Here is a 12,187-nt window from a genome sequence, read left to right as displayed (position 1 = left end):
GCCCATGGCATATATCTAATAGCCTTGACCTTGGTCTGTTATGCACAGCACACAGAATAAATCTGCTGCCTATTCAAACACTTTAAATGTGATTTATTAGAATTTCCTAGCACCAGCTGCACTATTATAATTTCCAGCAACCCACAAAAAACTTGATGATTATTGTAAACCTATGCTTTCTAAAGAGCAAATAAAGATTGTCATAAACCTTTAAATTCTAGAAGTGCTACTCTATACAAAGAAAATGACCGTTAACTGATAACCACAACTATAGTATGAGGATGAGTCATTGACCTTCCTCTTTGGTAGCTCAAGGAAACAATAAATTAGAAATTTATTCAACAAATTTCCAGATGGAACATAAAATTAACCTCTTGCATGGTTAAAAAGTATATTGAATTCATGGTTTTATTTCAACCCATTTTTTATGTTAATTGAGGCTTAAGAAATGAATCAGCTGACTTAGAAGGGAACTGTCACGTATATACTCATATCTGCAAAACTTCCTCTGTATACATTGATCAAGTGTACATAGTGTACCACTGTAATAACCTGTATGAAACTTATATTGTTTCTATGGCCAATAAAATTTATAATTACTACTAATTTACCTGGGCTTTCTGGATTTTTACGGAAACCATCTATGAGGCTTTCCTTCAGCATCATGGCATACTTGCCATCTTCCATTTCTCTCAATTTTGCTGGTGGACCTCTCTCTACAATGCTACCATCTTTTAGCACCACAATCAAATCACATTCACGGAGGGCCATGGTGCTGTGTGTTGCTAATACCACTGTCTTCTCCCTTAGCAGTGCCTTAGGTCCATGAATGCAATGTTGAAATATATGCAAAGCCACTTTTGCATCTACAGCACTGAGTGGATCATCCAAGAGGTATAGTTCTCGGTTGGAGTAAACAGCTCGGGCCAAATTGATCCTTTGCTTTTGGCCTCCACTTGAGATAAGTAATGGAAAAGAAAGTAATCTCTCTACAAAGAATAACATCAGATTGGTTTTTATCAAGTGACACAAATATTTGTATGAATCAATGACAATTCCAGTCAAACTGTGGAAATTATATTTTAACTATAACATCAAAATTATAAGATAGAATGAAACTTAAATGCTAAAATATCTTAAATTTGAGCAAACAGTAAATGTGGGGATGGGTTTTATTTCACATGGAAAATAAAGATTGATATCTGTGAAACTGATTAAGATATTCATTTATATTATTTGACTTTTGAAATGTTGCTTTATTTCTCATAGTTTAATTTATGTTTCAGTAATTTTATTGCCTAATTGCTGAATTTTGATGGCTATTTAATGTCACATTATTTAGAAATTTTATAAAAATAGGAATGATTTGACATAAAATTGTATTTTGATATGTGTCAATGGCCCTACTAATGGCAATATTTGGTAAAAGTTAGTATTTTCAGGGCTGTAAACTGGGAACATTTGGAAGCTTTCAATGTGAATAAATATGGCAGGAATGGGATCATACTTTTTTAACCAGCTGGAAAATAATGCAACCCACCAAAATCGTCTTGCAACCCCTCCACTATGTATTAATGAAGCCATGTAATGTTGACTGATGTTAATGTTTAATAGACATTACTTCTTTGATGAGGGGTTGATTTTCATAACGAATATGGGAATTTTACAATTCAACTTACAGTTCCGTAAAATACCCACAAAAATATGCAAAGTTTTAATTTTTAGTACTGCACATTCTAATTGCTTGAGACTAAATGACATATATGTTTTAAATTGGGATTTGTTTCCTTTGTACATAGGGAGCAAAAGAGAACAATTTTCTCTAGATCACTAAAACATTAGGTATTGGAGAGACATAGAAACAGTTTTACGCTAGGTTGAAAGCACTCACAAAGGGCATTTGTGTCTCTAGTATCTTGGTTAGAAGTGCCAGTGAAGTAATACAAAGATTAAAAAGGGACTTGAGTAAAAACTTCACAATTTACACAAGGACTAAACCTTGAAGGTAAAAATACTACTATCGGCTTACCTCAAATTGAAGCCATTTTCCCCAACTTCTGTAAGGTCACCATTTGATAGAAGTTCGAGATCTCTGCTCAAACCACATGCTTCAATGGTAGCTTGGTACCTGTAATGATTCAGAATTGAAGTGTTATATAAGAATTCTGAAAAAAACACTCAGATATTTATACAACCCCACTAGATCCAGAGCATGACCACGGAATACATGAATGACTTGGACAAAACAAAAATTCTAGCAAAGGTGAACACATTGCATGTGAGAGGCATTTGGAAAAATAGAACAGTGGCTTTGTCTGAACTATTGAATGGCTTCCCTTCCTCTTCATCTCCTTTTTATTTACTGCTTACCAACACTTTCTTCTTTTTTAGATATTACTAACTGAGGCCATTGGAGGTATGGATTGAATTAAGCATGCTTTTTACAAAGTTAATCTTTGTAATGCTACGTTTATGATGGTGTCATAAACAGTCCTCCTTTTTACTCTGGAGGCTGAGTAAAATTTGCCACCTGATGCAATGAAGAATGTAGAGTTAATAGAGCTTGATGGTAGGACAGAAGAAAGAAGACTATAAAATAATATTCTGGCAGCATCAGATTTTTCCTGATATTTGGAAGCCATGAGCAAAGAATTTACAGGCAAAAAAGTATTTGCGGTTGATTTCATATCCTTTGGAAGTTATATAAACAATTATATCAGGTTTTTGCAGGTTGAAAAATACTGGGGATTGATATAATATCTTTAATAACTTTTATAATAGTATAATGGATGCATTAATTACTTCCTGTATAGCATATTCTTTGGCATGCTAACTATTGAATAGAATGTCGATTCCAGGAGACTTCAGGAGATGCTGCAACAATAACTTTTAACAGAGTCATCTGCTAATGCAACAATGCAATAACTTCAGGGTGTAAAAATCAATCACTTTGACTGGGATTGAATCCCAGTCAAGGTGAATGCCAATTGTCTCTTTGATGGGATACTGGGAATAAATTAGTTATATTGCTATCAGGCACAAGAAGCTCTGAATATTTTAGCTAACTCATAAATATTTCATCAGCATGATAATTCTGAAGCATTTTTTAATTAGACACAAAACAGTTAAATGAAAATTAGTTCAATCCTGGGAATTCTAAAACTTGGAAAAATAGGTAAATTTGTGCATTTAAGGTTGAACATACATTGTGCAAATGGATAAAGAAAATGAATAGTTTGGAATTTCAAAGGCATCCAGTACAATTTTGGGAACAGTGGCTTTAAAAACTGAAAAAAATTGATATTGGTAATTAAGAATTCACCATGATTCTGTTTGACAAACCATTTCATTTCAGGCTTTTTATTCCAAAAATGTTGGGAGATAAGAATTTTCTGATGGGCAAGATTTGCCTAAAAAAATGACAGAAACACTATTATGGATTATAGAATAATATTTTTTAGCTAAGCATTATTACAGAGTCAAAATTAAATATTGCTCCACAAGTAAAGTTAATATCAATGGTACTTCTAGGTGACAATGAGGAAGTAGTCACATAGTAAACTGAAGTTTCTAAATACATACTGTAAGCTATTTCCCAAAAAGTGGCCTGAGAAGTTTAATAATCTTCCAAAAGCATTCCATTCCCTTTTGAGGAAGAGGTGAGAGGATAAGTTAGAATTCAAAGTTCATATTTTAAGCATTTTATTTGATTAAGACTCATGATGATTAAGTAAACTCATACTGGTTAAGGCTCAATAGTCTATTTGGTCGAAGAGTATAACATACCTCATTTTATGATATGGAAGACCAAATAGGATATTTTCCCTTAGAGAATCATTGAAAATCCATGCCTGCTGGGTGACATATGCAATCCCACCGGCCATTATCCTCATTTTTCCTTCAAGTAGTCTCAACTGTAACAAAAAATGACACTGGCATAATTTCTACAGGGCAAGCACATTTACAGAAATACCTAAAATCTACAATGAAATGAATAGAAAAAACATTTTATAAAATTTTTAGAAAGGCTTTGAATATTGAAGTAAGGTAATTATTTTATTTCAGCATTCTACATAACCCTTGCAATTACAGTTAGAATATTTGGTCGTGGAGTTGCTTGCTGCAATTTGAGATGTGAAGGACTTTTTCAGCTGAGATGTTTGTTTTTTAGTACTAGCTTAAAAATCTAAAATGTTTTTATTATTCATATTTTTTTATTATCATTAAGCATTATACAAAGGTTACTCTTTAAAATTTCTGCCTAGTAATGAAAACACTTTATGATATTAATAATGAAAATGGATTTATAGTTTTTAAAATTATTCCCCATGATAATCAATACACTTTAGTACAGCTTAAACCAATTTTTGTAACACTTTTTCCACTCTGATTGAGGTACCTCCAAAACAAGGTTTTTGAATGCATTAATGGCTTCTTCAGGCACCAAAAAACCAAGCAGCTTTTTCTTGATAAACGGGTATTAAAATAATTATTTTCGTGCTAACTCAGGTCTGTACAAAGAATCACCCATCAATTCGATGTTTTGGCCAGTCAAAAAGGTAATTGTCTCTGCCGATCTGTGAGAGCTTGCATTGTCATGATGAAGAATGATCCTTCATTGCCACTTCTTTTTCTGTATTTCAACAAGCACTTCTGGAAAACAAATCTCACATGCCATTCAGAATTCCCCTCGTATTCTGGGGTGGGTCAAGCCAAATCCAAAAGATTATAGAAGGGCAGAAACAGACCTGAGAGCTATCTTAAACTTACCTTTCAGTTCTCCTTCAGCAGGCCTTGTTTTCACGAACTGCAAATTATGCCTCTCGCTGCTCTTTATGCATACAATCTAATCTTATTTGTTAAGAATAGCATACAATCATGCAAACAAAACTTAAATATCCATCATCATGATACACTTACTAAGCTTGACATACACATTGAGGCAAGATTGTCTAATTTGAGTGGTGGGACCATTCCACCAAGGAGACAAATTTTTAACCGACTTCCTCCAAATTTGAAAGCATCTCCTTTGAATAATTCCAAGCATAAAATTAAAGCGTAACCTTTGTACTCTGTGGATGAACTTTTTGCATTATGTAAAGAAAAGTCTAAACAGTTGTTTGCAAAATATCCCTATGTAGTATGAATAACATTTTTCCATGTGATGTATGTCAACAAAATTGATTTACATATTTTTTGTTCTATGATGAAACCATGCTGAACCAGCTTATGGCAAATAATTTAATTTATTGTTTATTTATGTGTTTAAAATGTACATGCAAAATGTCTATCTATTACTGGATATCTGACATCATTCTGCATAAATTATTTGCAATTAGGCTGTAGTGAAGGAAAATTAATTGATTACTCCTCTCACCTTGGGGACTACAAACACTAATGCTATTATCATGGTGTGTGGGCTCATGCCATTGACACCGGAAATTCTACCACATGAGTCAACTATTATATGGAAAGTAATGGTATATAGTTAGGAAATCTTTCTTTATGAGAAGTCATTTTTGAAAATTTTTGGTGTTCATCCTTTTTACATAAATGCATTGCATCTTATTATATAAATAAATTGTTATGGTCTACATTTATTTGCAAGACATTTGATGTATACATTTGAAAAAACACTACTAAAATATTCATCCTTAAAACTATTAATTATGTCCCTTTACAAATATGAATTAACAGTGTTGCTGTACATAATACTGTAAAAGAATGAATTGAGCAGTTTAAAGTATTATATGGTGGAATTCAAACATAATAAAGAATGGATAGTAGAATTTTTTCACCAGATTAGTTAAATTGTATGACCGGGTGGTGTAAAACAAAATTACCTTTGATTTGATTTGATAATTTATGAAATTCATTCTGAGCCCAAATGTGGACCAAATGGGGAGGAGCTTCACCATCCAAATCAAAGAGCATGAGAAGTGCACCATCATAGGAATTATCAAATCAATGATCCCCAAATACATACTCGAGAACAACCTTGCTTGTGACTTCAAATTGGAAGTGCTACATGTGCTAAACAAAGCCACAGAATTAAATACAATGGAACAATTGGAAATTGTTCAATGGGCAAAGAAGAACACCCCTCACTTAATGACCTGCAGTTCTCTTCCTCCTTCCCCCCTCCTTTCCACTGACATCCTTTGCTGCTTTCTTACTGCTGTATGACATGCATCCACCCCTTCCTATTATTTTCTTCCCCCTCACCTACCCCTAATATTGTGAACTAAGTTTTAAGACCTCATTTCTTCCATGCCTATCCTTGGGACCTTAATCCCCTGGCCTTAGCCCCAATCAAGCTCACCCATCCCCTCTTCCCTGCTGCCGTTAAGTGATCAAAGATGGCTGCTAATCATCCAAGTGGTCTTTGGAGACTTTGTGAGGACTGTTTGTAAAACATTGCTTGTCATAATCCTATGCCAGCCTTTCGTTTCTCCCCTCCCTCTTTTCCAGCAACTTCCACCTTCTCCACCCCGTTATCTTCCTGACGATATTACTTCTGCCTAAATGTGAAATGGCAAATCACCCTTGTGGAACTCTTAGACTTTGTGTTCTCTTTTTTCAACATGTTTCAAACTTTGTCTTTTGCATCCTATTGGTTGGTTGGCCAACCTTCTCCTCTCTCCAATTCCTCATTTTCCTACCGCACCCTCCCTCCCTCCCTGGATGCAAAAATGCATATAAGATGGCAAGGCATGAGCTGCTTCACATCTGCTTCTAAGCCCACAGTAATACTCAGGAATGCTTGGGAACTTCTTACAGAAATGATTAGGTACCTTGTTATATTTATTAGGTAATCTTCTAGTTTAGGTAGGCTTTTCGATGGACCCAATTACCTAATAAATATTTTGTCCCTCCTAACAAAACACAACCTCACATCCAACTCTATAACAGGACCCTCCTCCCCTCATCCAGTACAACATCCATATCTTACTCCTGCCCCTTTCTCAATTGCCTAACTTTCTCTCCTCTAGTACAGTCTTCAACATTCCACTGCCAATCAATATGCCTTCATCCATTTTTTCTGTCTCTATATGATTTTTCTGGACAATCCCCTCTCCTTGCCCACCATACCTACCCCTTCTTCATTTGTTTTTCTTTCTGTCCACTCTACCTCCCATCCTTCTCCACACCCACATTTCAAAAGCCTCATATCTATGTCTCTCCTGCTTCAGTGACCATGTTTCCATGCTGTACATAACTAAGCTCCAAATCAAAGTTTTAATGAGCCTTTTCTTTACATCCTTACTCAACATCCCTGTCAACAACTCCCTCCTCCTTGTACAAGTTTCTTGGCCAGATGCAATTTTTCTCCTTATATCCCTACTAGTTTGTTCATTTTGGTCCAAAAAACTTCCAAGATATATCAAACTTTCTAATTGCTCTAGTTTTTTCCTTCCTATTTTAATGTTAAGCCTAGTCTTTCTCTTTCTGGAAAATCACACAGCCTTTATTTTATTTAAGTACAATGAATTCAATTTACCTCACCAACAAGAGATGAAAGAAGAGAACTCTTCCCTGAGCCAACTCCTCCACAAACACCCAGGAGACTACCTTTCTCCACCTTCAGGCTCAAGTCATGGAGGACAGTCGTCAGTGTGTTGGCATTGTTCTGAGGTGCAATTTCTTCAATGAATTTTTTTCCTCCTTCAAGGAAAATGAAAAGAGAAAACTAAGTTGGAAGATGCTTAGATAATATTGTTGCTCCAGCATTGGTTACTGATGAAGATTGTATACATATTTTGAACACCATTCAATCCTCCAAAATTGATAATTGGCTCCCTATGATTATTTTCTAAGATAAAAATGTTAAAAATAGTCAGTAAAACATGTAATTATCAATATATGAATAAAATATGCAGTTAATAGTTCAGAGTATTATATTTAAAAAATAAAGGGGGTTGCTAAAATTAGTTTCATTCAAAGGGGCATGAGCACTTGTTAGACTCTATAAAGTATCACCGACTGCTCATTTAATCAAAATGATCTGAGGGCATGAAGATTTCTGAGCCTTTTTGTAGCAAAGGAGCCACTGAAAATGATAATTAAAAATTTCAATTTAATTTATACAACCTATGGTTGATGTTACCACCAAATATAAAGCCTACTGTTACAAGATTAATACTAGAAGAAGAAAAAATTCAGTCATACAGCACAACTAAAGTTGCCCTTTAGATACCTTTAACAGTAATCCACCACTGGGTTTGCTTGAGTTAAACGCACCTTTTTCTGTTCTCCCCTTGAAGGCGTCATAAGTACCTTCCCAAGCAAATGTCGATGCAACGAGTTCAATAGCCAACTCCGGTGATAAAACTTTATCATATGGTGAAGTAAACTCTGGACCATCCAAATATTCCTTTTGGAGAAATATATTGAAATAAGGGTTAAGTAACAATGTAAAACTTTCCAAACTTAATGTAAAATTACATATGACCATGCTCAACTTTTAAACGGTAAAGGTGAGAGATATTTGTTGTTCTTATGCTTAAGAATTGTAAATGCATCAACCTCAGCAAAAGTCAGTATTCATTAAAATAACTAAAATGTCACAAAATATAAACAGATTTGGTACTTCTGCCAAATATTTGTTAATCAATTTTTGTCTTGACCCTTTATATGCTTATTTATAAAACATTTTTCAAAAATATTATGACATTGTAAACCTGGGGACAAAGAGTTTTTCATTTAAGCATCTAGAAAGTTGATCAAATTTGTACTTTGACCGATTTTCTGCCCATTTTCATGGTTTTCTTTGATTAAAAACCATTTTAATCAAGTCTGCATTAATAACTTATTCCATGTATTTAGTGACCCCATAAATCTTTCAGAATAAGTATATAAAATACTTGGCTGCATGACAAAAGTGACCAAGGTAACTCATTTTCAAAGTCCATGGTGATTCATTTTGAATCTAACAATATTTTAAGTTGAAATGGAGTGTGGTTTCTTTGTCATTTTCGTTTCATATGCCGTTTCAGTCATGAAGCGCCAAAAATGTGACAAATATGGGAGTACCATAATTAACTCTCTAATAACCATAGTTATGTGCATGTAAGGATGCTAATTTAAAATTTTAGACAAGTTATGAAAAAGGAATCAAGGAGTTTAGAAACAATCAAGATGTTTTGTTACAAAAATTTAATCCATTTTAAAAGATTTAGTTGTTTTTCTCAGGAGTATATGGAAAAGTGCAAAATCTTTAAAACAGGTATGAAATATTTTCATGAAGTGAAGCCTGAAACTATGGAGTATATCTGTAAAAAAGTATAACTTTGTACATCTACATACATTCAATTCAGCACAACACAACATAGGATTAACAGGAGATCTAAATCATCAGATCTATGATACCTAGCTGAATAAAATTTATGTGGAAAAACAATTAAATGCTTTTGAATATAAAAATACCTCTAGTTTCAATTAATTGTACTTGCATATACAGTAACTTCTATTTGAAAAGATTTAATTTCAAAAAACTTTCTGGGTGTTTTCTCTTAATCCTCATATTTCCCTATTTCAAGATCTGTAGCAATCTTTTCAAAGTAATATTTTAATTAAAAACCACTAATAATGCTTTTGGCAGATGATTCATTGCTCAGCATACATTATAAATAGATGTAGAGCCTTCTCATTCATTACACATTTAAATTTACAAAATTGAAGAATTGTATGATAAACTAGAAAAGAGTAAAATTAACAAGTAATTTTTATTATTTCTCATGCTGATTTGGGGCATCACCGATTTTAAAAATAAATCAATTTGTTCACACTCTTAGTCCGTTAATTTTGGATCCAGAAGGAGCAAGCCTCTATGTCCAATGATTTTGGTATACCTGGAAACTTATGGTTTCACAATCTGGTAGCAAAAGGTATTTTAAAAAACTGAAATAGACAAACCTTTATTCTGTGTAGACACACTTTGGCTTCCCCAAGGCAGCGTATAGCATATGGCAAACGTCCCATTGAAAACAGAACAGCATTAAAAATGGAGAAAACAGCAAAGGCATCTGTTGGATGAAGACTATTTCCAGACAATGTATACCCCAAGAAGGTAGCCACTGTGGCTACAGTGGCACTGGATTGCATTAGCGTTGTTCCAAATGATTGCAAGAACAAGGCCAACCTCAATTTCATATGCTCTATTCTCCTAATATCTGTCAAAACAGAAAGAGTAACATGATGAGCATTTTCATAAAATTCTATGTATAGCAAGGCAAAGTCCCCAAGTAGAATAGGATTGGAACTGAATGCAGCTAGAGAGCGAAGACCTGCTTTTTCTTTAATACATTGGCTAAATCTTGGGACTCTGTGAGATAAAGATACTATGCTATACTATAAATAAATCAAAATGCAGTATTTCCAAAATTTCATGTTCAAAGTTGGGAACATTTCAAAGTTTGAATTAAAAAAAACTAAATTGAAAAATTGGAGTCCATATATTTAATATCAACCAAAAGTTCAACTATGTATATAAATTTGATAAAAGAACAGCCTTTTTACATGCTCAGAAAACTCAAACGTGAAAAATTAGCATTAAAATTTATGGTCCAATTATACATATGTAAGATATCAACTTTAATTGAGTAATTTCAAGAAATACATGCAGCTTATGAAAATAACACTTTTAGTATAAAACCTACTCACTAACTTTGAGAGACTAAACTAATCAATATCAATTTACTACCTTAGAAGTGAGTTTACCAATAATTTTGTTGAAGAAGCTCTTCTCCCATGCATACATCTTTATGAGCTTTATGTTGCTTAACACCTTACTTGTAAGTGTAACTCTTTCATCACTCAGTTTCACATTGCTGGAACGAATTATGTTAGTCAACTTTGCAAATCCCATCTGCAAATAAAAATTCTCCATGTCGTTAATTTGCTCTTATATAGATAATTAAATACTATTGTAAAATATACTAGGCATTATGCATGTGAAGGGAAAATTAATGCAACAATATAAAATCTACATTCTATCTCATGGACCCTAGAATATATTTTGAAACTAGAAGATAATAGCATTAAGGCTACTGACCAAACATCGAGTCAGTTTTGGAAGTGATCAAATGGCCAACTGGCTGACAGGGTAACAAAATGGGGACATTGGATTTATTCTGCAAAAGTTTCAATGCAGGATGGCTATCACTAATTATTGAAGAATAAACATATGCAAATACTTACAGAGACAGGTGTAAAGGCAATGAGAATGAAATTCCCAAGCAATGCCCATGGCCCAAAAATGAAGCATGAATATGCCATTGAGAACAGGGACATTGCAGGTGCTCCTAAATTACGCAATGAAAAAAAGGAAAACAGATAAGACCGAGTGCATACATTACATCCATCAATATAAGATGAAATTATCTGGTGAGTAAGCCTCTACAATATTCCTTGTTATTCTTATGATTAAAATTAGAAGACTTTTTCTGGGAACGAGGAGAAACAGATTTGTAAATAAATGCAACACTGCCTAGGTTTTGCAATCAGATTCTATGCAGCAGCATAAATAGAAATATTTGAATAGAAGTTACCCTTCATGTTGAAAGGAGAGAACAAAGAGCTTTTACCTTGTAAATGCATTATTTATTTATCTTTCAGAGCTGAAATAAAACTTCTCTGAACTGATATGGGGCAGTATTATTATGGATTGGATAGAGCCAAGACCATTGAAATAGGGATAAAATCATCATAATTGGTTAAGGAATAGGTTGGCCCTTTGCCAATGGCTGGGAACTGCTTCTTTGACTATTATGTTCTCACAACTACTTTGGTATAGCTACTCTTAAAGTATGTGCATGTACTTCTGAAATTATAAAAAGACACCCTTCTCAGTACACTGATAAGCCTAATTGCTCTGCTTAATAGCTACCAGCAGAAGTCTAAATTTGCACATCAAGTAATATTTGTAATAACTTCAAAATTTTACTAGCTCCACACCTTGGTCATTCTGATGCTCTAAGTTCTCCCTGTTATTTACAGCCTCGCACTTCAATTCTCTCTCAATTTCTCCCAAGTGAACTCTCACCATCTGATGCATTTGCCTCACATTGATACTCTGCACCATTTACACATTCTTAAAATAATCTCTCTAACAGTCTCTAGTGTTACATTCATCCCAGACAATATCAAATTTTCATTCCCCATTTTTTGGAATCCTTACCCAACCCTT

The 12,187-nt window shown here is 33.8% G+C and overlaps 1 protein-coding gene across 1 annotated transcript in view; it reads right to left on the bottom strand.

Annotated features, from left to right (window-relative positions):
* Window positions 1–11,294, bottom strand: part of LOC139692244 (ATP-binding cassette sub-family C member 12-like) — a 37,073-nt gene extending 25,779 nt beyond the window's left edge. Inside the window, exons 1-8 of the mRNA XM_071590316.1 lie at window positions 11,200–11,294; window positions 10,720–10,867; window positions 9,916–10,172; window positions 8,242–8,374; window positions 7,502–7,665; window positions 3,787–3,914; window positions 2,030–2,128; window positions 612–955 (exon numbers count right to left, since the gene is read on the bottom strand). Of these exons, the coding sequence (XP_071446417.1) occupies window positions 612–955; window positions 2,030–2,128; window positions 3,787–3,914; window positions 7,502–7,665; window positions 8,242–8,374; window positions 9,916–10,172; window positions 10,720–10,867; window positions 11,200–11,292 (1,366 nt within the window). The 5' untranslated portion in view covers window positions 11,293–11,294. The remainder of the gene's footprint in view (window positions 1–611; window positions 956–2,029; window positions 2,129–3,786; window positions 3,915–7,501; window positions 7,666–8,241; window positions 8,375–9,915; window positions 10,173–10,719; window positions 10,868–11,199) is intronic.
* Window positions 11,295–12,187: the final 893 nt, after the last annotated feature.

Source organism: Hetaerina americana, unplaced genomic scaffold (assembly GCF_022747635.1).
Source record: "Hetaerina americana unplaced genomic scaffold, ioHetAmer1.1.p SCAF_4, whole genome shotgun sequence".
Lineage (NCBI taxonomy): Eukaryota > Metazoa > Arthropoda > Insecta > Odonata > Calopterygidae > Hetaerina > Hetaerina americana.
The sequence above is the reverse complement of the archived record's forward strand: the minus strand, read 5'-3'. Positions and strand labels throughout refer to the sequence as shown.